Source organism: Camponotus vicinus, unplaced genomic scaffold (assembly GCF_025532165.1).
Source record: "Camponotus vicinus isolate PSW18456_S1 unplaced genomic scaffold, iyCamVici1.0 SCAF_6, whole genome shotgun sequence".
In the NCBI taxonomy this organism is placed as follows: Eukaryota; Metazoa; Arthropoda; class Insecta; order Hymenoptera; family Formicidae; genus Camponotus; species Camponotus vicinus.
In genome coordinates this window covers 4,739,694-4,766,189 of record NW_028141978.1, presented here as the reverse complement: position 1 = coordinate 4,766,189, position 26,496 = coordinate 4,739,694, and the positions used below count along the sequence as shown (strand labels likewise).

The 26,496-nt window shown below is 39.3% G+C and overlaps 2 protein-coding genes across 6 annotated transcripts in view; one reads left to right on the top strand and one right to left on the bottom strand.

The window, feature by feature from the left end:
• LOC145973594 (uncharacterized) overlaps positions 1 to 26,496 on the bottom strand; it is a 62,186-nt gene that overhangs the window by 16,409 nt on the left and 19,281 nt on the right. Inside the window, exon 1 of one of the 3 annotated variants that reach the window (XM_083103115.1) lies at positions 20,602 to 20,762. The exons of the other annotated variants lie outside the window; for them this stretch is intronic. Within the exon in view, the coding sequence (XP_082959241.1) occupies positions 20,602 to 20,623 (22 nt within the window). The 5' untranslated portion in view covers positions 20,624 to 20,762. Of the gene's footprint in view, positions 1 to 20,601; positions 20,763 to 26,496 lie in introns of those variants that run through there. 3 annotated transcript variants of the gene reach the window in all.
• The window catches only part of Qin (tudor domain-containing protein qin), a 136,493-nt gene that overhangs the window by 90,918 nt on the left and 19,079 nt on the right, over positions 1 to 26,496 (top strand). The window lies entirely within an intron of this gene.

Sequence of the window (26,496 nt, the reverse complement as noted above, 5' to 3'; positions counted from 1 at the left end):
AAAGTAGCCGCTGCTAATACGAAAAGTTGTCGAGGAAAACCGACGAGGATTGTACACTTATAAAAATAATGTAAAAAATATTTATACGTGGAAAAATTAAACATCGAATTTTAAGAAATAAAATTGTGATCGGTTCATAATTAAATAATAAAATTTTGTCCTCTAGAACAATATCATATTCACGAATACGTGCGAAACAATTGGTAAGCTTTCATCGCATTTGTATAAAAGCAAATTCACGATCGGCGTGATAAATTTAACCGCGTAATCGCGGCGTGAATCCTTAGTAGCGCATTATTTGCGCGAAGTAACACGATCGAGGTAACGCGCCTGTTATTCCGGTTTGCGGAAAGCTACGCGGAAACTCTGCGTGTTCATCCTATTTGATGCCGGCTGTCGCGTCCGTGCCGCGGAAGCTAATTAATGGCTCATATCGACGAGGCGAACTTTATGCGTCAAAACGTCGTCGCGGATTAATTCGCGCGCGAGCTTCATAATCGGACAGACGCATCGAGACAGCGATACGTCCGCTATTTTTTTTTCGCCCCTTCCTCGTGCGCGAATCCGCGTCATTGATCGCGCGTAAAACGCGATTTTAATGTTACGCGCGACCCGAAAACTATAAATACTATTAAATATCGCGAAATATTTCCGCTCGTGCAAACGTCGTTCGACGTTTTAATAAAATACATTCCCGCTTTTTCGGAACGCGATGCCACGCGCGCATCCATAACGGCAGGGAAATAATCGTTACGCTTGTGAAAATTTACGCGTCATTTCTTATCGCATTATTCATTGTTTGCCGAGCATCGTCCTCAAATACGCGGTGTCTACATAATCCTATAAATACACGATTGACGTAATAACGTTAATTCCTATTTCATTTCGTTCGATAATAATTTGCGCCGCGGGATGCGAAATTACTGAGAAATTACTTGACGATATCGGTAATTGAAAATATTTCGCTTTTCACGTATACGATCGTTACTTCTTCAGCTAGTTTACAATTGCGCGTCCGTAGCTCTTCATCCAGCCGTGTATTTACATTGTTATGTCGCTCGCAAAAGGGGGTCGAGTTCCGGAATATAATAAATATTGTCTATCCATCCGTCCGCCTCCGTTTTCCATTAAAGGAGCAGAAAGGAGCACGAAGGAAAAAGAGTCGCGCGCGACGTAACTATTTTCTGCGTTTTGTGACGTGCAAATATCCCAGGGAAACGGGCGTTTTAATATCGCGCTGCCGTATGAAAATTCGCCAACGGGCGAAAGAAGGTACACAGAGAGAGAGAGAGGGAGAGGGAGAGACGGGAAAATGGGGGGAGCAAGCGGGAACTGCAAAAGACAAAAAGAAAAGGAGAGCGAGCCGGGGGGAGAGAATGGAAAAAATATGATCGTCTTCTTCCGCGAGGATGTTTCTCTCTTTCTCTCTCTCCGCACACGTTGGAAATGCGTGTCGTTCACGCGGTCGAGAAGAAAAAAATCCTTCGATTACGACCGCAAACACCGATCTCGCTAATTCGTATTTATCCGCGCGTGACGCCGATTATGCACGCGCGTGCATCGAAACGAGACTCCGAACCGAGGTCGGGAAGGGAGGTCAAGCGACCGCGCGCGAATGCAGCGGAATGCATGCTCATTATCCGAGCAACGCATTTCCTTGCACGGGCTTCAAAGGACGTTAAATATATATGACGATACGAATAATGTGTGACCTCGTCGTGCGTTTATTAACAATTCGTTACTGAAGCTTATTGTCAATTTTTATTTAATAATTCTGACAAATTTTATGTTACACAGAAACATTAGAGTCATTAGAGCCTCGAGGAGATGCTAAAAGGATCTATAATTTTCTTGATGTACAGTTATCTCTCTCTGTCACGCGACGATGAATGTTTTCGGACGAGCGTTAGCGATATAAATATATATATACGTCCGATCAAATAACATTTGTTATATTAAATGCCACGGATAAACACGTGTAATTATTCGACCATGATCGAATGCCGAATAATTATCAAATGCTCGATGCGCACCGGCGGTATAAAAGTAGGTATCAAGCGTACTCGACCCGGAACTGAATTATCGCGCTGGGGTGTGTAATAACGCATGCATGGACGAGCGCTGCTCGCGAATCGATTCCGACTGCCCCGGTCTGCCCCGAGGAGGCAGCGGCGGTGGTGAATTCAAAAAAAGTTTCTATTTCCGAAAGACAAATCGGGATATGATGCTACTGTCCGTCGAAGGCCAGCTGTCTGATAATTGACTATCGATAGCGTGTGATAATTAACTATCGATCGGTCGCACTTCTCCATTAGTTGGCTTATTTTCGGTGGCCTAATTATTTCCTCTCGCGCTGAGAAGAAACGTTGCAATTGTAATTTAAAAACAGAGCCCACATTACAGGAGAGTAACCGTTCATTGATCTTGATGTTTATATCCATTTCCTGAGACTTTGAAAAATCGCAAAAAAGTCGTAGAAATGTTGGAAAAAAGCTAAAATTGTTACGATTATTACAATTGAAAGAGACTTGAAAAAGAATTTACATAATATATAGAATATTTTCATGATAATAATTTAAATTGAATATTTTATTTTATTATTGTTATTTTCATAATTATTATTTAAATTCTAAATTCTAAATTACAATAGTTGGCTAAAGAAAAAGAGTTTACTATGTAAGAAATGACACTATTTACGTAACGATCCTGCGATTGCGCATATACACAATCTTCTGTTTCAATGAAGAAATATTCTTGTACATCACATAAATTGAAAGAAGACATTCCATGTCTTAGGAGCTTTCACGTACGCGATAAATGTCAGTTCAATAGTTGGCTATTCATCAGTTTCGAATTTTAATCAATGGGATGTAAATGTATGTAATTGATATAAAATGAATTTAAAGAAAGACTTTATCATTCAGAATTATATATATTTATATAACATTTAAATGGCGAATAAAATAATGTAATCGTAAAATATAGTTGGCAGATCTTTCACGTTTCTATCTATTACCTCTATTTGCTTATTAATTAATACTTGCAGATAAGTTAAAACAAAATTTATTTACCATTTATTATATTACAATCGTACAGATGAAAAATTCGAAAAGTATCGTAATCGTAAAATACACAGTCGCTATTTCCGACCGCGAAAGAGATTGAAACCGTAAACGCGAGGATAAATCGTGGTAAATATGATACCGCAAAAGGGTAAATAGTAAACGGTGTGATAATCTGCAAAGGAAATACGAGGCGCGGAAAAAGAATGCCGAGAATAAAGAAAGGGGAGAGTATAAGGTGCTTATTTAACCGATAGTGTTTAACCGTCATGCGCGTCCTTTCGGCTCTCTTTAAATATTCTTTAAATAAAGTATACATACGACGTTTAGAGAATTCGATCCAATCTCTTGAAAGAAAAGAGAGGAGGCGAGGAACCGCATCGAAATCTCGTATCCTAACTTGACCAAGGGAGAAATCATTTCACGTGCATCGCCTCTTCGGTCGTGACTTTACCGCTGACTTTGCTAAAAGACGTCACCCTGGAAACGAGACACCATGCAAGGTGGAGTCGTTTCTCCGGTATAAACGCGGAGAAATTCACGGAGCGATCGGGGGGAGAGGAGAAGTGGGAAGAGCATCTCTTCATCTTTTTATCTTTCTCCTCTTCTCTCCCTAGCGATGCGCGACCGGGTAAAGAGAGAAAGTAAAGCGGGAAAGGAGGAGAAGGGGCGCGGGAGAGATCGAGCGAGCGAGATCGCTGCGCGGTGTTTACGACGACGAGGAAGAAGAACCTTTTTGCCATGGTCGTTTAGAAGGAGGGCCTTTTAACGGCGCAAAGAACGATCCGCCCCGTCTTTGTGATCTCTCGCCTCGTCCACCAGCCATCGGCCCATTTAATTGTGCGCATCCTGCGCCTCTATCATATCGCGCTCGATTCACCCCCTACTCGCCTCCCTTCTTTGACTGGCTCCTTGCGTTTCCCGCGCCTCCGTCACTCCGTCGCGTGTATTTGGCCCTTGCGAGTTTCATACTTCAAGCTTTGCTACCCTCTCGACACTTGAAACGTGCTCGTAGAGATATCGTTATGCTTCAGTCATTACGAGTGTCAATCGTTATAGAGGTAATTCTGTTTATAATTATCAATGTATACTTTATTACTTCTTTATTAAATATATTTTTGACGGGTTTTATAAAATTATTATATATTTTGCTCGAACATGAAACGTCCTACCTTAATCTCGTCTTTTCTCGTTCTTCTTCGTTATGGCTCGTCACTCTTTACGCTTGCCGCTCCTTGCTGTTTGCGTGCGCATGTACGTAACATCGCGAGTTTTCTCATCAAAGGGGAAGTAATTACGTAGGTATCTGTTGTACCAACACCAACCCCGCGCGAGTTGGGAGGGGGAGGGCGGCACGACAGCCGAGGGCAGTGCTGCGTGCGATCGAAGTTACGATTCTCGCGTTCACGATGAAATTTCAGGCCGGGTGAGGAGAGGAGGGGGGAGGCAGGGGAAGCGGACGCGCAGAAGGAGAAAGGCGGAAAGAGGGTGGGTTGTGCAGGGGATGGAAACATAGACGGAACGGGCGCTGCTTCGGAGCTAAACACGCCGGCGGAGCAACGGGATGAGGATGGTGGCGAGCGAGGTGCGGGAGGAGGAGGAGAATGGTACGCGAGGAGAGGGGACGAGCTTCGTTAAATAATTAATCGATCCGAACCGCCCGACTGCCAAGGATTCCTTCCTCTTCCTGGTTCCGCACAAACGGCGCGTTTTCTGAGGTTTTCCGACACGGTCGCGAGCGTAGGATGGCTTTATGCATCGAATACAACAAATATGTGCATCTTACCGCAAAAAGAGAAAAATGGCGATCTTTCGACGCGAATTTCAAGATTTTCGCGTCCTTGGATCTTTATTGTTAAACGCTCTGGACTTTTAAATATTGAAGGTTGCGAAGTTTATCTTTTTTTTCAAAGTAAATTATTAAGATTCCTCATTTTCGAATCGTTATCGTTAAAAGCCCGGTCCCTTCCAGGCCTTCGAATCATAATTATAGCTTACTGTATCTTTTCACTTTTGCGTTACGTAATTTCGCTCGCAGGACAAACAACTGACGGCTTATGACGCATGATAAATCATAATGATAGTGCGTTATTGTTAAATACATAATGACATTTATGGACACATCAGGAGGGGAAAAATTGCTTAACTATGGCGCCATGCGCGGGTGGAAAGCGATCTGATATTAATGACTCTTCCATATTTTGGACTCATTAATCTCGCTAAAATACACGGTAGCCGGTAGTATAATATGAACGAACCGCATTAACTGCATGTACGTACAAGCGTATCGTGAATAACGCACTAGGCACGTATCGCGCTTTGTGTCGACATTTATTGCATGCTTTCCTTCTCTCTCTCTCTCTCTAGGAGTTATTACAATATTTCAATTTTTAATCGCTCGCTATGTATTATACGGTATAATTAATTGCCCGCCGACACATGAATAAGTGAAGTGCGGGCGCATTTAGTAAAGCGAGTGTATTTCGCATGCGCCGTTGTAACCACTTTCGAAATCACCGACAAAAGAGTTTACCGTCTTCTTTCCCAGAAATTTGTGGGGATGTAAAAGCATCCGCCATAATTGTGGTCATTATCTTGCGGCAATAATGTCTTATGTCTTGCGTCTTGCGCATTGCGCGCGTTAGCTGCATAATCCGCTTTACACAGAGACCGAAATGGAAAGACCTTTATCGTATTAACAGAGACATGTACAATTTTATGAAAAATCTGATATTGTTTAAAAATGACAAAGATTTTATATTTCTTGTCATAATTTTGCAATGATTTTTATATTCTTTCTCTTTTTTTCTCGAATGTGGATAAATAAATGAAATTTCTTTATTTTTATTTTTGACATAAAACACTCGCGATACTTTCGTTGCATTTTTGAAATTAGCTTTCTTCCAACAAATCACAATCTCTACGCAAACTCGACATTTTTGTCCAAAATATTCCAATGTCCGACGCTCTGATTTTCCGAGGACGACATGTAGAGGCGATGCGGACGGCAAAAACGTACATGCCGGCTAAACATGACAAGGTAGACACCTTGTCGGATGTAGGGAAGCCTCGAAAGTTTCGCTAATTATTCCATGAAGAAGAAAAGAGTGACGAGACCGTTCGCGGAGTTTCAAAGTTACGTCAATTCAACGATTTTGAACTAACTTCTTGCGTACAGAGAAGCGCGGACGCGTCACTTTCCACGGAAAAAGTTTTCCTCAGCGTCGCGATATATAATTAGCGAAATTTCCATGAGGAAATAACGGATGTCATAGCGCAATTTCTTCAATAATTTAATATGTTCATCAAATAAAAAAACAATGTCACTCATTTCGAAAGAGCTTCTCAATATCTTCTATTATTCTTTATTTATTTGAGACCATATTATTTATCGATGATCGTCGCTTGCAAATTTTATTTTTATAAAACAAAGTTTAATATAATTAAAATTAATAGAAAAATTAATTGCAGATAAATTAAGCATATTTTTAATTTTGCATTTTGTTGAAAAATTAAAGATAAAGGTAAATTTTTAATCTTTTAAATCATTTTCTTTCAATTTTAGAAATAACTATATTTTAATATTTTTATTTAGATTATACATTGAAAAAAATTTAGAATGAAGAGTCTCGTTCCCTATAAATTTGCGCATAATTTCTGTCATTAACTTCGGAGATGAACTTGTAATGACCGTTTCATTTTTCTGTCACTCAGCCAAGAGATAGTCCGCCGAGATTATATTTGCGCTTAATGATGTCTCTAAACGATATTGCGAAATGAGTAAATCTTGATAAAAAATCCAATTACATATTACAGGATGTTCAAAGTAAAATTAAAATCTTTACTTTATATTAGTCTATTATTTTAGACGAGTTTAAGTGTCTGAATGTACATCGACAATATTATACTTTGTATTTATATATTTTCGTTTTTTAATTTATGTAATCTTGACACATGTCGGTCTACATTTTATCAATATACAGTATATCGAGTCAAGAGCTCATAACAAATCAATCAGTCTGCTTGCTAATGCCAAGTAAATCGGATTTATTCCCATCAATCGCCTTTATTTTCTTCCGGATCTCGTCAATATTTCTTTGTGCCGCGAGCTTCTCGACAAGATTACTAGAGACATTTTCTTCTAATAGAATGCAATTATATAATAATTGAGAGTGAATCGAGATAACGCGACAAACGCGACAGGTAAAAGATGAGGAAGAAAAAAGAGAGAGCGAGAACTAGCTTTTTCGGTGCGCACGGTAGGTTAAGTTGAAGCCGGCCAGAAGTTAGCCAGCGTGCGAGCTTTTAATTTAAAATCCGATTCACCCTTTGGACCAATTCACCTGCCGTTACTCTACGCCGCACGCTTAATTTGCGGTTTCCATGGAGATGCAACGACTCTGTGCGAGTGTCGGACAGGGGAGGAGCGCGTGCGAGCGGAACGAGAAATGATAAAAAGAGAGAATAAGCCGTTTGATGTAGAAATCAATAAGGCCGAATTTATAAAAAAAAGAAAGAGCAAAAACACGCCCACATGTGCGCTCGCGAGCGAAATGTCTGGATGGAAAATAGCGAGCGAAAATAAACGAAATGAGGTGTGCCAACGTCGGTTCGTGATTTACATTGACAGTGACGAGTCATCTCAAAGCCGCACATATACGCGGTTTCGCACAAAGCCTTGCGACGCCAATAGAAGTTGAGAAAAATCGTCTCCTCTTTTTAGCGACTTCTCTTCACGTCCGACCTATTTTCCATCGCTTACAAGCCGTATAACGCGATCTCATTGTTAAGCAAATTTTCAACGAATCGCGGAACCGATCAATACTCGCGAATATTTGAGAACTCGGAAAACACAACGTGTTGCAGATTCATCGATTCGATAGATTCATCGGACCGAATGAAATCAACGAATGCTTTTATAGTTTTGCACTCTTGTACGCTTATATCATGTGTGATTTCAAAGTTCATGAGTATAAAAGTGGCCGAATCCAAATTTCTTACGACAAAAATTATTATTCAATTAGAATTTATTCGTCTAAGAACGTCAGCATTCTTGTGAACAAGCGACCAATGGCCAATTATATACCTCGACAAGATTTCTATGCATTATATAAAGAAGATTACGTATTTCAAAGCGTTTATAGTGACGGGAACCGTTTCCTAATGACGAGCGTTATCCAGGTGAATTGTGTAAACATTAATCGATCCGTTTCGCAAGAGTATCGGCGTTCGATTCATCGCAAGTGACATCGTTAGAAACTTGAACGCTTAGGCACGGCATCCTCTCCAGCGTCACGTTAATCGGACGTGCTACGAATTTTTTACATCCATTATACCGTAACATTCTACTATAAAAAAATGTGATCCGTCCAAATGATGAGGGAGCAAATTTAAATTTTTGATGCAAATTTTAAATATTTTTAAACGACAAAAAAATGGAAAAATTGAGAATTTTTGCAGCTTCATTCTTACTTTTATATGTGAAATGCCTTTCTAAATATTTTGTTTTAAATAATTTTACATTTAGCAGCCACACATTATAAAACACGATAAATTATTTTACTTAAAATTTATGTTGCTTGTGAGTTTTTTTTATTAATTAGTTGTAATTTTGCTAATTTTATTCTAACAAGTTTAATACATATCACGTATCATATTTATTAAAATTTATTATTTATTTAAATTTTAGCAAACTCTCTTTCTCTCTCTTTCTCTTTTTATAAATATATAGACATAATATGGTAAATGTTCTAAAAGATCCTAAGATTTAATCTAATTTTGATTTATTTGATTTTTCTGAAAAATCTTTATAAAAAAGATTCTTCATAAAATTCCTTATAAAATTCTAAATAAATTATTTTATAGATGAATAGCTCCGAGAGACAAGTTCGGTTTAGTCTTTTGATATTTCAAAACATCAATCACTATCAACATCGTCAGTCTTTTCACGTGCTCGTTGCTTGTGTCGGCGATTGCGCGAGTTTACGTTTACGCGGATGATAGCTCATCGCCAACGTTGCGTGACTTTGCACTTTAATCGCGACAGTCAAATAGATAGAAAATTTATTCGCGCGGTAGACCGACGATTGCAGAAATAAAAAATTCGAAACCTCGGGAGAGCTGTCGGGTAACCCGATGTTTTGACCTGTCGCACATTTTCGCGGATGGCGATTCATCTAACGATCATCGATGACTCGGCGAAGCGCGTGCCATCAATTCCGAGCTGCGTCATCTCTTTAAAGTGTGTCTTGCATACACTGGGCAGAAGCAAAACGATCGTCGAAAAGAAAAGAAGAAGAAACGCGACGCCTGATCTTCTGGGTCTGACCTTGAGCGTCGCGTAAAACGAGGCAACGAAGATTTATTCCCCGGATAATCATCCGGAATGAATAACCTCTGCAGTCGGTCCGCGTGATAGATGGTGTTCCGGTAATGATTCCGCGCTTTCGTAATGCAACCGATGATAGGACGGTGCATTACCAGTTTTTTTTTTTTTTTTTTTTTTTAGTAACCCGCGAAATTTCTTTGCGTACTGTCGTAAAAAATAATTGATTTGCTTGTTATATGCAGCGTCATTTTCTCTCGTGAAATCTACTGGTTAACAGGAATAAACAGTTACGTATGCATTTATCCGTTTGTTTTTAATAATACAATTAGTACACTTTATTTTATTTTATCTCTTGTCAATTCAATTTGATGAAATATTCTAATTTTTATTTATTTATTGTATCACTTTTTGCCGTTTGCAACTAATTACAGTTTGATGTTTTTCTGAAATGACCTTTCTCTTTCTCATATATCAATAGTTTCTACAATTAATTAATTTGTCTAAAACGCTAATTTATATGAAGTATTTTTAAGTATTATGTATCTCTTTATTTGTGGATTATATTCACGTCATTTTATATTCTACTACCACACGAGTTTTCAAGGAATCTCTGGATCAAGAATTCGAAGCTTCAGGAGAACGCTTCGCGTAAGCTCGCGTGAATATAGAATACTTATTCGTCCCGACGTTTCCTTCTTGTGTGCTTTGAAGAGAAGCTTAAGGATCAAACACTCTTCTCGTGCATCTCCCTTGGTGCCGCGGACTTTTTGGGACTTCGAGACGAGAGTTTGCGACGTGAAAAACCGGAAAGTATGAGGGAGCAGATGACAGAGAAAGAGAGGCGGTGATGTATTAGAAGCAATACTGCGAGGCATCGATATCTTAAGACCTATTTTATAGATATGACAGAATACCAAATCTAGATATTATCAACTTTTCGTATATATGTATTATGCCAGAAACTTGCACAAACTTGTGTTCTAAAACACTGTTCGATATTTGTAGGAGATTTATACCTAACTTGCTTTAGTTGTATAATTTTAATAATTGCAAGATGAAAATATGGTAATATATTTTAATTCAATCAACTTAATTTAATTCAATGAAATTTAATTCAATGATTTAATTGAATGAGTTTAATCTCAATGACAGATATCTATTAATTAAGAGAAGAAGGAAAGTGTGAATAGTAAAAGAAACAATTTTATAAGCAACTTCTCGATTCCAAGTTGACGCTTCGTGAAAGAAGATTCGCGCGCTTCATAAACCAACGATTTCGCATAATTTTCATCGAAGTAATCTGGTCGACTCTCTCAATCGCATCGCACGTGTCCGTCATCTTCCACATGAACGTGAACGTGAACGGAAACACGCGGCGCGACGTTTCCCTACGGGAACAACCGAGGTGGCATAGGAAAACAGTAATCACGGAATAGGAGGTGAGAATTCGAGGCAATGAGAAAGAGAGAGAGAAGACGTTGGATCGAGTTGGGTTTGTACTGTAATATGAGCCGCAATGCATACAAATGTCATTTCCATTTCTCGAGAAGAGACTTTCCTTCTCTGCTTCCTTCCTTCCTTCCTTCCTTCCTCGCTTCCTTCTTGTTCCGCTTCCTCCTTCCTTCTTGTTGCATGATTCATCTACTATTGTCTCGCTTTGTCGGATGTTCCTTATTTACGCGTTTCTATCGACTAGCGTGCTTGCGCGCGTATAGAATCCGGTAACAATGAGACCTAATATTGGCTACCGAATTGTGCACTTACTCCTTCCGCGGGCGATAGAGACAATGTCGATAGAGAAAGAGAGAGAGAGAAAGCAATGCCGTGTCGCCTCTCTTCGCTGACACCCGGCGAGAGTAATCGAGATCGTCGTTTCTACGGAATCGAAACCTGCGAAGACATTTCCGTTTCGACGTGGCTGCGAGGGAAACGTCGCGCGCGATACACGAAATCCGCCACGTATCCATGAAACGACAATGAGTTTCTGGACAAAGGATAAGCGTCCTCTGCTTAGCGAGCGAAACGCTTCCTCCATTCTCGAGCAATGGAAAAACGCGATTGCTCGCTTGTCGAATAATGAAACTCGAAAGAATCGCTGTAAAAGATTTCGCGCCGCCTTTGTCGATCGGCAAATACGCATTCCGCGATAATGACATTTTTATTTAGTCGATGTTGCGATCGGATCAAATTGTCGCGAGCGCCGATCTAATTCTTCGTAATAAAATTCACGTCATAAAAATTGACGTTTTACGCGCAAAAACTCGAACGAGCTGGAAAACTCATTTGAACTCCATTTTGAGATTATTTATTTCAAATATCGGAGCATATTTATAAGTAGATTTAAATTCAGCTTAATTTTACTGAAGAAAGTCTAGTCAAAGACTTATAAAGAAATATTTATTATTATTATTATTATTATCATTAATATTTTATTAAAAATTCTGGAATTCCGTTTATTATTTCTAATCTACTTTTAAACACTTTCGAAATTTTGTACGCATATCCATAGTTTGCTCCTCAAGCCTTGGTATTTTTTTAAATGTATTTCTCTCGTGCAATGTGACGAATCCCTAAAGATTACGTACAAACTGAATAGGCAGAATATTCCCTTATAGGCGTTGCTATTTTGTATAATGAACTTAGTCGGTATGATTAAGTACATTTATGATGTAGCGCGGCTTATGCATATACGGCGTAATGAGTGTCATAAAAGAAACAATGCGTCCAGACGACGCGCGACGCATCGAATGCAAAGCCGTGTGCGCACGAGTCGCATTAGGGAGGTGCGCGCGTCTCCTCCGGGGAAAAAAAGAATGGAGCAACATTGCATCTAAATGGGATTGTATCGCGGAATTCAAAGGCAGCTCGTCACGCGGTGCGTAACGAGGTGTAATGTAAATCCCTGTGTCTCTCGCGTTTTCGCCGCAGTATACTTTCTTCCTCCCTCTTTCTCTCTCGTCCGCGGAAAAGCTCTTTTTTTTTAAGCGCCCAGATCCTGATTTATTTCAACGATATTCGTGTATGGATACGATATTTTTGTATTGAAAAATGATATTGGACTAGTGCGTGTGAAACTGACGTACCATAAAAATTCGTAAATTATTAAGGATTGTAACAATTTATTTTCAGCTCTATATTTCTCGATAATTTATAATAAATAGATCCAGTCGTTAGATCAAAGAAATTATCTTGAGACAAAAGATCAAATTTACGCAACGTTTCACTTTATTCTACGAGATTTTCCACGTGAAATTTTTTATAAAATTCTTTAGAATATATAATAATTCTATATAAATTTTAGAAAGGGTTCGATTTGTGAAAAAGAAAAAATATCGATTAAAACAAAATAGCAGTTATTGCCGAGATGAAAAAGTTCTAGAATTCCGTTGTACAACAATTCTTTCTGTAATTTTATGTCCCTAATTATTCATGATTTCCTAAGGGTGCGCGAACCAATATTCTCCTCGATCAGGAATGCATAATAAGCTCGCTTTCTGCAACAGTCGCTCTAAATAGCGTGTTAACTGTTATTTTATAGGCTAAATGGCACGAGGGAAATAAAGCCTCCGACAGTACGGGGAATAGTTTCTCACTACTTAGTCTTATGCACCGGAAGATTCTCAGCATGTGTTACCTTTAACGACGGAAACTTTGTTCAATCGATATTCTGCAAAGTCAATCGCGTCATTTAAAATTGAAGTGACTTGAAATGAGATAAATATTTCCGATAGAAAATATTAACTGAAAATTAACAATGCGCATTATTTTAAACGTTGTTTTTTTGCAAAGCTGAAAAAAATAGCTGTTATGTGTCACTTAAAAGACGAGAGATTCGCGGATCCGTAAATGGAACTCTTTGTGTCCGAAGCGTGTCTTTCAAAGTATCCTCTCTATCCTCTTAACAAATCCGCTAAGTACACGCGTGAGAGACAGATGAGCCGGTTTATTGACAGAGAACCTCGCGGCTAAAACCTTACGTAAATGTGCTGGAGTTGCGTAATCCGCAGTCCATGTTGAAGTTAGACAAGCGGTGAAAGATCTCCATAGCGTTGCAACGCGAGAACACAACCGTGGATGTTGACTGTGTCTTTCACTCTCTACTCTCTCTACCCTCAATGAACATTCTTTTACCTTTTGTATATTCAAATTTGATTCCTCTCGCGCAGTCATGCGAATCGTTCATTTCATTAACACTTGTGATTTTTTCACGTCCTTATCACGTCTAACTTGCTAATGTATGCCGTATTGCTTGTCGTAAAGTTGTAGCGCTTCATGAAAATTTTCACCTTTTCATTTTTTGCGCGATAATAAAGAATTTTTCTCAAGATCTACCGTTTACTATCAAAACCAATGTCAAACAGCTATTTGCATGGAGCCATTGGAATGAAAAATTAATTCATTCACACGCGTAAATTTTATATGAGATTAATAATAATGTATATTTTGTAGAAAGGCACGTGGAAAATTAAAGATACGCTTCGTTCATAAAGTGACATTGTAGGAAATGTTAAAGAGCGCGCGACTTTTCGCGCAAGAATTCCAGTGCCGTCCATTTCATGGCTTTATTCCTCTGTTGCCGTTCCTCCCAACTATCTTCCTCTTTCTTTACATTTAGCTTCGCATTCATTTCACGAACCAATGAGCGTAAAGTAAACGAAGGAAAGCAAACGAACAAAAATCTCGCGCGTTTGACGGTGGTGTGCGACTTCTCGCCGGGAACTCGAGGAAGTTTTCTCCGTCGTGTATGAGATTTCCGAGGATCGTCGGGTGAAAGAGTCGCGACGTAAGAGAAATGAGGTATACGGAAACCAAGCACGAGGAGAACCTACGTGCCATGGCAATTGGGATGCGGAAAAGGGCCAAGGGAGGAGAAAGAGAGAGAGAGAGAAAAAGAGAGAAAGCCCGGTCGCGTCCAAGTCGCGACTTCATTTGGTTGCAGGCGGTGTCTTTTTTTCCCTTCCCCCTCTCCTCTTCATTTTCATCCGACGCGTGCATAATGCAGCTCGCGCTGCTGGCCGGGCGCGTGCTTATTACGCCGTATATGCATAACAAAGAAAAAGCTCGCGCGGACGGACGACGCCAGACACGTGTGTCGTTTGCCAAATCGCGTTATATACGGCGCCCCAAATGATCGGGCGCAGCTGGCCACGAGCGAAATTCTGACGCCGGCTATCTGCCCGCTAGGATAACGAATCCAGATAATCTTCAATTTCCGGCACGGTCGATGCGTGATATAACATGATTTATGCGAAGGATTAAGATGTTTGAAAAACTACGCGCTTCCGAGTATGTATTTTGTAATCTTATATTTTGCGAAACTTGCGCGAATAAATACACGGCATATGGTTCCCGCGGATCGCGATAGTTAGACGTTTATATCGAATTTAACCGCGCGGTCAGTTCAGAATGAATGTTAACGGGCATAATGGCCTCGAGTACTTCGACTGTATTAAGTACTTTCGCTTATACCGCCAATTAGAGGCTCTGTAGCAGCCCAGCGGGCTATCCGAATACGAATTTAGCTGGTATTATGTAAATAGCTGGCCGAACCGGCGAATCAGATGCGAATTATCCCAAAGTGAGTGTTAGTTTGAACAATTACGTCGAATTTTCATGCGTTTGTTTGGCGGATTCTTTTCATGTATAGGGTTTGGCAAATCGATGCAAAAGGTGATTGCGTTTGAGTTATTGGTTAATCAATAGTAGTCAGCCACAGCAACGGATAGTGACGGGAAGATAATTATTCGGACAATCGCGTGGCGTTATTGTTACGTTCGATGGCCGATCATCAATTATCCTGACCGAGACGCGGATAATTTCGCGGATGCCCAACGATCGGATAACAATTTGCTGACGTTGATGAAAACAAGCGTCCAGAGATACAACGCTCGTAAGGAACGTTCATTTAATTTCGCACCGCGATGTCGAGGTAACACGACGAGTAACAGAGATTCGTTTAGAGCGAATATTTCTTTCAAACGCCACGAAATGTTTGAGATAATTACGCGAGACATGCGTAATAATTTTTTCTCACTCGATAATTATTCGCAAGAGGAATGTGTCTCGAATAAAATATTATTCTTCGAAGCTTCCGGAGGATGAATCACCGAAGATCAGTCATGGCCGTGTCGGAAACGACCAAAGTTCTCGCGGGCGCTTTGTCATTGCGACGTTTCATTCTTTCCGGAACACTTTTCGGACACCCGTTGTACACACAATCGACGCCGGTCGACCGCGAGCTTTCCTACTAATCCCCTCGTAGCCACGAAGGAAACGACATAAGTTTGTAGAAGCCGTAAAAATCACGAGATGATATAAGATCTCTCGGTGTACGCCTTTCTTTCCCCCTCCTCACCACACGTAGTTGGTCTTTAATGACTTTCCGGGATAAAAAAGGAGACTTCGGAGTCATTGCACGGCAGCATGAAACGATGCGCGTGCAGCTGCAACGTACAGTGGATACGGACGACCATTGCCGGACATTCCTCGCTCGAGACTGCTCGTCTGGTGGATCTGCAGATGACAACGCGAGTCGTATAACTGTCGTCCGTTTGCAGTAAAGGTGTCGATTCTCGATGGCTTATCGCAGATGCTTATCTCCGCGGGCGTGCTTGAAATTTTAGCGATTGTATTGACAGGAGCGTTGAACGGTATATAAACGCCGAGGAGTCATCCTGGGACTTTTTACGTTGCTATGGGTGAGGTGTCGGATAGAAATGTGCTTCCACAATCTTACACAGAGAAAAATGTATACTGTATTCAAGTAAATATTTATTTTAAGTATATCATAAGTTTGGATATCCGCAAATATATCATAAATTTGCCACAAGCATTAAATTTAATTGAATATATTCTGAATTTTAAGCAAGTGCAGTATTTTAATCAAGAATGTTAAATTAAAACAAAAATTTGGTTTGCTTTCTATATCGAGTTGATGTAAAGTAAGTTTGATTTTTCTTTGATACAACTTTACAATATTCTTGAAGAGAAAATAAATTCTTCTTTTGAGTACATGATAATGAGATTTTCTAACGCTTGTGATGAGCATATTTTAAGACTATTATCAAGAATATATTCTTTGTTGAAGAAAACGATTACTTAAAAAAAGAAAAATAAACTGAGTAATCGCTTTTCTTGGCAGTAGAATGATATTTTTCTCTGTGAAAATTTTAACATCTTTGTCACATCAGATTTTACTTATTAAAGTAATAAAATTCTTAACATAAAAGTTCAATTTTTTAAAATTTCGACAGATCTTATTCTTCCGTTTTTTTTTGTTTACATTATGACGGATATAGATTGGATATAATGACGATTGCGATAAGTTTGATTGTATTGTTTGGCGGAAGTGAAGAGCGATTAATTATTTTGCCGTGTGATAAATTGCCGAGCGTTTTTAGCCGAAAGTACGTACAGGCCAAACTGTACGCATCATCTCTCCCACCGGAACAGGAGCTATCACGCGGATGATTTATGGGAGATTCAAATGCAAAACAGTAACAAGAAGTTTTTCTATTAGAATGCATAAGGTTTGATTATTTAACCGATTATTACTCTTGTTATGTTTATTTCGCTCTGAGATGAGAAGATGTTTCTCCTACAAAGTATGAATAGCTGACAATTTCTATTTAAATTATTCTTTTAAAAAATCGTTTTGAAAAATTGTTTTGAAAAATCTATTTAAAAAATTATTTTGAATTATATATATATACTTAAATATTTTATACGTTCACATACAACGCGACAAATATATACATATAAATTTTGCATTAATTATATACTTCATAAATGTCGAATTTATCGAAACGTCGAAATATTTTATAATTTATCCGATCGTTTCTCCTGTCAATACATTATTATATATCTTAAATTATTTTGATAGAGAAAAGAAGAGAGAGTTTGTGTGGCGCTAAAGCCGGAAATCTTTATAATCGACGTCAGAGGACATAAATCTGCGAGCCTCGATCGAAACGTACACCTGCGGACGAGGCGATTCGCGGTTCGGCTCGTAACTCTTTGGCTTTCCGGCATCTCTCCCGCGCCTTCGTCTTCTTCCTCGAGGGCGACAAGAAGCGTGACTCGAGAGAGAGAGTCGGCGCGCATCGAAATTCTCGCTTGACACGGCAACGCGTTTCACAATGCTTTCCGGCGGCTTCTTGCGCAGCTTCGACGTTATTGTCGATGAAATTTCGCGTGCTGATAATATCCCAAAAAGGCTAAGAGACTAGCGAAAAAAGCGCTATATGATCCTGACGGAAATTTTCATATAATGACACATAACGCGTATGTCGAAGCCGGTGTATTATTAAAGTTAAGATCTTCTTTGCATATTGAAATCTTACAAATTGATCCTGTTTGCGATGTAAATCGCATTCCGCTTTCGAAATTACGACGAAACGCACTTTAGCATTGCGCAATATTTCGCCGAATCGTAGATAAATTGGTTGTCTCCATAATTCTTTTGCGAAAATACGTATTTTTAAAATTTTTTTACATCTCTTATATCACGCTCGTAACTTGTGGGTTAAATGAGTCCCTCGCGAGAGAGATTAAAAGGAGAAAAAGAAAGAAAGAGAAATGAGTGATGCACGCGCGTCTTTAAACACACATCTTTCGCAAATATTTCGTCAAATCGATTAGCGATAGATTAACTGTGATGTCTTCACAATCCTTTTGCGAAAATATATATTCTTTAAATTTTTTTGTATCTTATATCATGCTCGTAATTTATAAATGAACTCGTGAGGGCGGTTCTATGAAGGAATCGATTAAAAGGAAAAAAAGAGAGGGAAAGAAACGAGAAATGCTCCAATCCGCGATCATACAACGGCAATTCTCCATCTTCTTCGCGGATGTCGCGAGTTTACACAAACGAAATTCCGAAACGCGCTTCCTTCTCCGCGTTTCTCTCGTATTGTTCGTCCAATCTTCGATATTTACAAAGCTGTGCACCGTATGGGGTATACACAATGTGCGCACAAAACCACCCTGATGCGAAAAGACGAAGCCGCAGAGAGCAGGGGAGTAATTAAGCAAAGAGAGAAGATGAGGGAAGTTGGGCTTAAGGATGGCGCGGTCGCGGCTGCGGTGCTAATCGGATTTCCCGGCGATTTTCGAATCCTCGGAAATGAATTAGTAATGAACTTATATACGCGTGTATACGTCGCTTCCCGATGAGAGGCTTAACGTAGACAAATTCAAGAACGGAGCAACAGGTTACAGACACAGTCTTGCCTGCGAGAGAATGCTCATTGCTGACGTCGCGATATCCTCGAGGGGGAGGATGATGACGACGACGACGACGACGCCTGATGTCGTCTCCCTCGTGTTTGTTTGACATACAGCTATTCCCGCGCGAACATGACCTTTTATTCCAAGGGGAGACAATATTGGAATGGAAACAAGGGGAGAAACCAAACTGGTCTCGACAGATGATCGGTTTCCTTTTGGACGGACGATGTTTAAAATAGCTCTGCTATGTGAGATGATAGGTGAATCGCTATAGTTTCGGAGAAACTCGTGAAACTGTTCGGATTGCGATCTCGATATCCAACAGATTGCGCAACTATAGTCTGTTATATTATTTTATTATATAATATCATCCATTTTTTAGAATATTTTAATACTATTCTTAGATTCTATTAGATTGCTGATTTTTCCATATAGCTTAATAATTGCGATTGTTTACTGACTATCATGATTATCATTTCTCTGCTATTGCATATATTTAAAAGTAACGTGTAAGATACAAGCAACATATTTGCGCAATAAAATGTGACGCAAGATGGGCATTCAGCGTGCTTGTATTTGACAAGTTAGACGACATGTCGAATTCGTTAACGTCATAATGCGGTAACTCTAATAACGAATGTCTCGAGCGGCGCCGTATCATCATTAGCCGCGGTTCTATCCTCAATTTATCTCCGCGTCGTCAGCTTCCCATTCGCATTTCCTCCGCAGTTACTACTTTTGCAATTTAGCTTTTCGCTATTTGTTTTCCGAGTTTATACCTTGCGATCCGGCGTGGAAAATGGAGCCGGGTGGAAACGAGTTTCTTAAAACGCGCGCGAACGGTATAGGATAATAATAGAAGTATTTACTGAAAAGATCGCTTGTTAAAATCTCATCTGAAAGATTCTGTACGAAGGTTCAATTTTTTCGCCTCTTAATAAATAATCGTTTGATTTTAATTTCTAAACACAAGAATAATACTACGTATCTGCATCATTAAATCTGTCTATCTTGTCAGATAAATAATTTTCAATCAAAACCTTCTATAGATTTAAAAAGAAAAATATTATACGAAAAAAAAAAAAATATAAAACACGTAAAAAGTTAATCAGTGTTGCATAATGGACAAATTAATCTTCGTTCTCTCGCGAGTTAGCAGGATAATGAGTGAAAAAAGAAACTAAGCTGCGAATTGCCGATTAAGTCGTTCTCAAAATGAAATGGCGCGACGCGTAACATCGCGGGCATAATTGGCGGCCGCGTTTCTTCTCTCGGTGAAACGAGATCTCGGAGCGATGCGAAAAGGCGAACGCCGGCAAAGGGGGCCTCGCGTACATACGTACATACGTACGTATCGTCGCGCATGCAGAAGTGAAAGTTCGAGGCTGATGAACGATATCGCGCTCTCATAATGTCGAGGAGCGTCAAACGAGCGTGTAACGCGGCGCGTAGTCGTAACACGCTCAACGTTCGCGTGCATTCGCGTGAGAAGAAAAGAGAGAAAAAATAAAAAAAACCTCGTAGACGCTCGAGGGGAGAGAACGCGAATAGATTTTTATCTCGATATAAGATTCAAGTGCATACCAAGAGTCGTCTTCGCGAGAGTCGTGCGTTGCAAAATACTCGCCCGTTTACGCTCCGAGTTATCCGCGTCGAGCTTGGTCGAGCACGTGACATTACGACTGAACGTTGTAGGTCGCGTAAACGCCCAGGATCCAAGTAGTCATTCTTCGCATTCAACTCCGCGTTTTCTTCTTTCCTCGTACAAAAGAAGGATTCGGAGAGGAAGCGAGGTAGAAACGTATTCATGGAGCCTGCCATAGATATTTGCGAATACTCTCGACGAGAAGGAAATAATCCATCACGTCGTTACATGACATCGACATACATGAGCGCCGAAATATCTCCGCGGCTTTTTTTAAGTCTCTCGTACACCGACTTGTATGAATGAACAAATCTGCGATGATAATATCTACATACCGACAGTCCGAACGCGAAGCATTCGGCAACGAGGTCAATGTCGCGCGAGCGTTTTCTTTCTACTCGACAGCTGGAGGCATTCAGACATTACGCAATCTCGGGATACGCTAGCCGGACAGACGGGCCGATATCTGTCCGCTTGTCGCACTTTGGCGTACACTCGACTGCAGTCTCTGAAACTTCGATATAATAATCATTTATTTATTATAAAAATATGAGGACTGTATCAGAAAAATACGATTAATGCGAGATATTGCGAAAAAGTTGTGAAAATGACGAGTGGTCGCCCCTGTGGAATCTTTCTGCTATAAAATAATTCGACAATAATAAAATTAAACGATCAATACATGAGAAAATTATTTACTCGAGCGTGTGAAAATATTCTGCGATAATGGAGTCATTCTTTGGGTAATAAAGAGAGAGAGAAAATTATTTATATTTGGTAAGAAAGATGCGCTGGCGAATAGAAATAATACAAACAATTTCGATCATCCGCTTTGTTCGTAATGACACGTTACGAGAAACGGCAAATTGCGCGCAATAAAATATTAGAAAGTTGATTCTCAGAAAATCTCGTGTAAATTAATCGTAATGCTAGTGTTTTAACAGTGACTCTCGAGAAGATATAATCGCGATAATATGAAAAGTGAATAACGTCCGCATCGAGGATAGTTCAGCCACGATGGGTATTGCGTAAACCATATTGAAAATTTTCATATTCGCCGCAATATGGAAAAGTGTAGAAATCTATCGCCGCGCTTTCCGGAATAATCTGTCGCGAGAGATTTGATTACACGTTTACTTTTCGCCCATCAAGTTTTAATCGGCTTACCGAATCATACCGAAAAGGTTTCCAGTTTTGTTAACCACGCTGAAGCATAATCGGATTTAACACTTTGGAGGCGCGACTACATCTGCACACCTGCTGGGACAGCAAGTTCAATTATATTAATTTTTGACAGCGCTCCCAATACGCGTCGTTAACGCTCGTCGCTCGGCTGCTGTGTAATCAATGCAAATTAATTGTTTGGATTTCCCTAGAGAAAAGATAATGGGTCTATCTTTTTTTTTTGACTGTTAACACAAACTCTCGAATTTCGCTTATTATCGATGTATTATCGAGAATATGAAATTCTCTCTCTGGAAAACTTAAAAAAGTCAAACGGTTTAACAGAGAGAGATTTGGCATTTTATTCTAAATAATCCACAATACAGTGTAATGTTATTGTAATCGTGCTGATGGACACTTGTCGTGACATATCATTTTTAGTTTCGCTGAAAATACGCGAGCGAGATTCAAATGGATCACTCTTTGGAATTTTTCGCATTCAACTGCACGTGCCAGTTTAAAGATCGCATTTTTCTCGTTCGTAATGATCTTAATAAAGACGTAGTTATAAGAAACGCGCTCGAGAGTCCACGGGTGTCCCTTGCAACTCCCTTTATTCCCTGCCAAGTCGCAGCTCCCGGCATAAAAATTAGATCAACGCGGATTGAGAATAAGTCATCCAGCATTCTCGCACGATCGGGTTCTCTCCAACGTAGAAATTCCCTGATTGAATTCCGAAGAGTCCAAGTGAAAGCGAGAAAGGGATGGGGCGAGCTATACGTCCCGACGATACTTATTACTTCCGTGGGAGAAAGAAAAGGGCGCCAAGGGTGGAGATGTGGGAACCGGCGGGTTGGAAGAGACGGGATTCAACGGCGGCAGTAACCCAAGGCTCTAAAACTAAAGCGGCAGCTCTGACAATTTCGATTTTACTGTCGCGTCCCTGATCCCCTCTCGTCACTGCAAAAAGCCCGGGCGCTCAACCCGGGAGCTGGTGACGCGGATACTCACGTTCAGGGTGGTTCATTCGCATTCAATCGCCACCGGTGATTACCGAGCCGAAATACGTGTAAACAATGTGTAAATAAGCGCGTCTTCGCGGCCGAAAAATCGATGACGTCTATTCGTCACGATTACGATATGCCTCGTTTTGACGCGTGCAGTTTTGTAAGGATTATTGCTTTTATAGGGAAACAATATAGAAATTTCTTTTCAATTAAAAAACTCATTATCGAAATCATGATATTGTAAAAAAAAAACCTGAGTACATGAAAAGTTTTCTTTTTTATAATCTAGTAGATTTTCAGTTTACTCTTTGTTTAATTATATTCAAAATTATTTTTGTAAATTTGAATTAAATAACAGGGCAATAAATTGTAATTAAAATTGCAAATGCCAAAGATTCGCTGGCAGCTTTTTTAGGCATCTCGTATGGAAATCATCGTGTCCCGAATAATTTGCAGTATTATCGCGATGACAATTAGCTCGCGACAAGTTGATGACTAACAGCGAAGAGAAAGTCATCGATCTCATCAAAATTGCGGACGATGCGCCTTGATTCCCGAGCCACCCTGTACATGCGCGTGAACACTAAAACCTCCTACTCTTTATGGGGACTGTTGCAATTTCAGTTAATACTATAAAACCTTCGGCGTACGTACGACGCCTGCGCCAGAGCGTACAAGTACGTCCAGGAGGGGCACACAGCATTATTCTCGCCGAACCGAGAGAAGGAGAGACGAAGGCGTACGCCCCTGAGCTCGTCCGAAGTTGTCGATGGAAAGCTTCGCTTTATGGCCTTTCGTTTATATCGGCGCGAAAGTACCGCAGCCAAGAGAGCTCCTCTTCAGCGAATCGGGCCACGCGATACAAATATAATTCGCCGCTATTATATACAAAATCGGAGCTTGTAACATCTCGCATAATGTATGTAAGAATCTTGATTTCCAATACAATCGACACAATAGAAATTCAATCTCTGCAAGCAATGGAAAAAAATTCGATTTTCACCCTCAAGAATATCTTAAAGAAAAGTTTCACGCTTTAAGCGAAATATTTTTTACTGATTCTCTGCGCGATTTATATAATTCATGGATACATGGAATACAATATTTGGCGAGCAATTAATAGGAAATATATCGGCTGACGTAACTAAGAAATTTATCGGCTGCTTTACCGGTTTTTCATCGGCGTCAAACGAGGCAGTGAATGAGAAACCGATCGACGGGAAATATTCCGGGTATGCAGATGCATTCTATATATGTGCTGATATTGACTATGTTTGACGACGTTCTGCATTTACGGTATGAAGTGTGAAATCGCGTCTCATTGAAATGAGATCTTTTTTTCCCAGCTTCTTCCCTTAACTGTGCGTTCATCGGCATTTTATTGCGCCGATCGATTATTCAGCGATTTAAAATCGTTTTCTCTTTCGATGTTAGTTTCGCTTGATTTACGCATCATCGATTAAACTAACGTAATAAAAAATTCCACTGCATTATAACCGATATCGTTTAAAATCGCTTAAAACATATACCTATATAGACATTAATGTATTCACTTTAGATACTACCACGATAGAAATCTAATTTTATAGCAAAACAATATATGTAAATAGTTTCGAAAATTTTTATTTTAACATTTATCAGATGCCCTATTCTCTCCCTCTCTTTTTTTATTTTTTAATAATTAAATTGCTGATATAAAGTGATTATTAAATCTATTAAAGTAAAAAACAAAGACTGATGCGACTTTCAGAAATCATTGATATGCAGATTTGCCTTGAGTAATCTCATTAATTCTCTCTTTTAACTTGCCTATATTTCCTTGTTGTGATGTAAAAATGACTCGTATATTTAATCGCTCGTCATTCGCCAATAATTTTTGCTCGCTTCGTAGAAAGGCAAGTGACCTGAAATAAAACCGGTTCTCACACTAAGCTCACCGCGCAAAATGATAGATTAAATTTGGCAGAATCACCGATTAATGCAACAAGATCTAGTATATTATGTAATATTCGATGGCTTAAAATTTACAAGTCATTACGACTCCGCAGATTATTCTAACCACGCCGTTTCAAAACGCGTTAAATCTAAACCAAAATAACTCTTGGCTTTACAAATTGAAAGACGATTGAATTACTAAATTACTATTTCCTGCAATTAATTTTAAATTGACTCGAGAAGATTGGTAAAGTACTAATAGTCTCAATATTAGAAGAACCAAATTTTCTTTCGATCTTATCCTCAAATTCGTAAGCTGCAAAGAAAAACTGACAGGAAAAGAAAAAAATCACGCGAAAATAAAGAGGAGTATATCAACATGGAATCAGGCAGGCGCGAACGAAGGAGAGAATGTATATAGGGGGAATAAATTGAGACAGAGAGAAGTGTGTTTGCACCTTTGCCTTTCTCGGCGAAAAGAAACTCCGATTCTTTCGGACCTTGCCTGGAGTTTGGACGTGCTTGGTCAGTCAGTGCCGGAATTAACGTTATTTCGACAAACGCACGAGGTCCTGCCTGCCATGCTTATCGGTGCCGCTCCGTTATCCGACTCTGTATATATATGTATTTATAGGGGATGTTTCTCTTCGCGTCGAAATCACGCACGAAACGGACGATTTTGTGCTCTGGGAATTTTCGATCCGCAAGCTACAAAATTCGTTTAGCGATTTTCGATCGACATGCGACGATCAGCTGTACACATGCCCGCTGATATTTCGACTTGCACGTCGTGACTCTTAAAGTGATTTCGCAAATAAGAACATGAAACGATGTAGGAAGTCAAAGATGAATATCTTCCTAACATCACTTGCGAAAGAAAATATAGTTTTATTAATTTTACTTCTTACATATAGATCGGATGAAAAGATTGTCGTGCAACTCGTCATGTTAATGGTCGATGATATCGCAATCCGGTTCAGCGAAACGGATCGTTTCGATTAGCGAGGTCTGTCAATCGTTCGAGATCATTAAAGCTTGTTCTCTTCGATTCGAGGCGAGACGGAGATACCAACGCGCCCTGATCTCACGATCTCTCGATTCCCGATCGACTTCAACGCAATACTCCTTTCATGGCAAACATAGGATAAGGTCGATCAATTTCGTAACGTCTGTATGTTATTTATCAAAAATAATATTAAAAACAAAAGTCCTCGATACGACGCATAACTCTACTCTAAAATGTACAAAGATATTTAAATAATATTAGATTTTTATATTAATTTAATTAAATAATATTTATTTATATTAATTAAATTTCATATACAGGATATTATATTGTATTAATTAAAACTGTCTTATATTAAATATCTAAATAAAATATTCGACAGATAATATTGTAGATATTTTTAAATTTAAAATATTGAGAAGCTTTTCTGATTAAAATCCTAAGATATGATTATAAAACAAAAAAATTGAGAGGAAGTTATAAAATATTTAGGAAACAAGCGTTAAAAAGCGCTAAATGTAAATTCCAATACAGAAATCTTGTGACATGTTTAAAAGATTACGCCTTAGATAATGTTTGTGTGAATGAAAGTGCATAACGTGACGGAAATCACGAGTGCGTGCGAATAGATACGCTCTTGCGAATTAATATACGCGAGCTGTTGTGTGCTGTTACGTACGTATAGTCGTACCATAGGTACCATATTGTAATTTTCACGTTATAACTTGGACGGTTACACTGGTCGTGCGGCGACTGCATAATGCATCGTCGATATACGGAGGATATTATCGAACGATACTCGAACTTTGTAACTGGCCACTAACGACACAATATATTGTTGCTCCTATTTGAACACGACCGAAATAATAATGGACATCACGATTACAAACCACCGTTACAATTATTGTACATATATTAAATGTACAATAATACATTACATGTACATGTAATAAATCACGCGCGAAAATTCAAGAAAGAATACGTGTGAAAATCGAATTCGTTAATTATATACATAAATATATACAGGGTGTTTCTTAATAAGTATAAACATTATATATCATATAAACATTAAAAAGTTCTAATAAAAAATTGAATAGGGATTGCTAGTTTCATCCCCT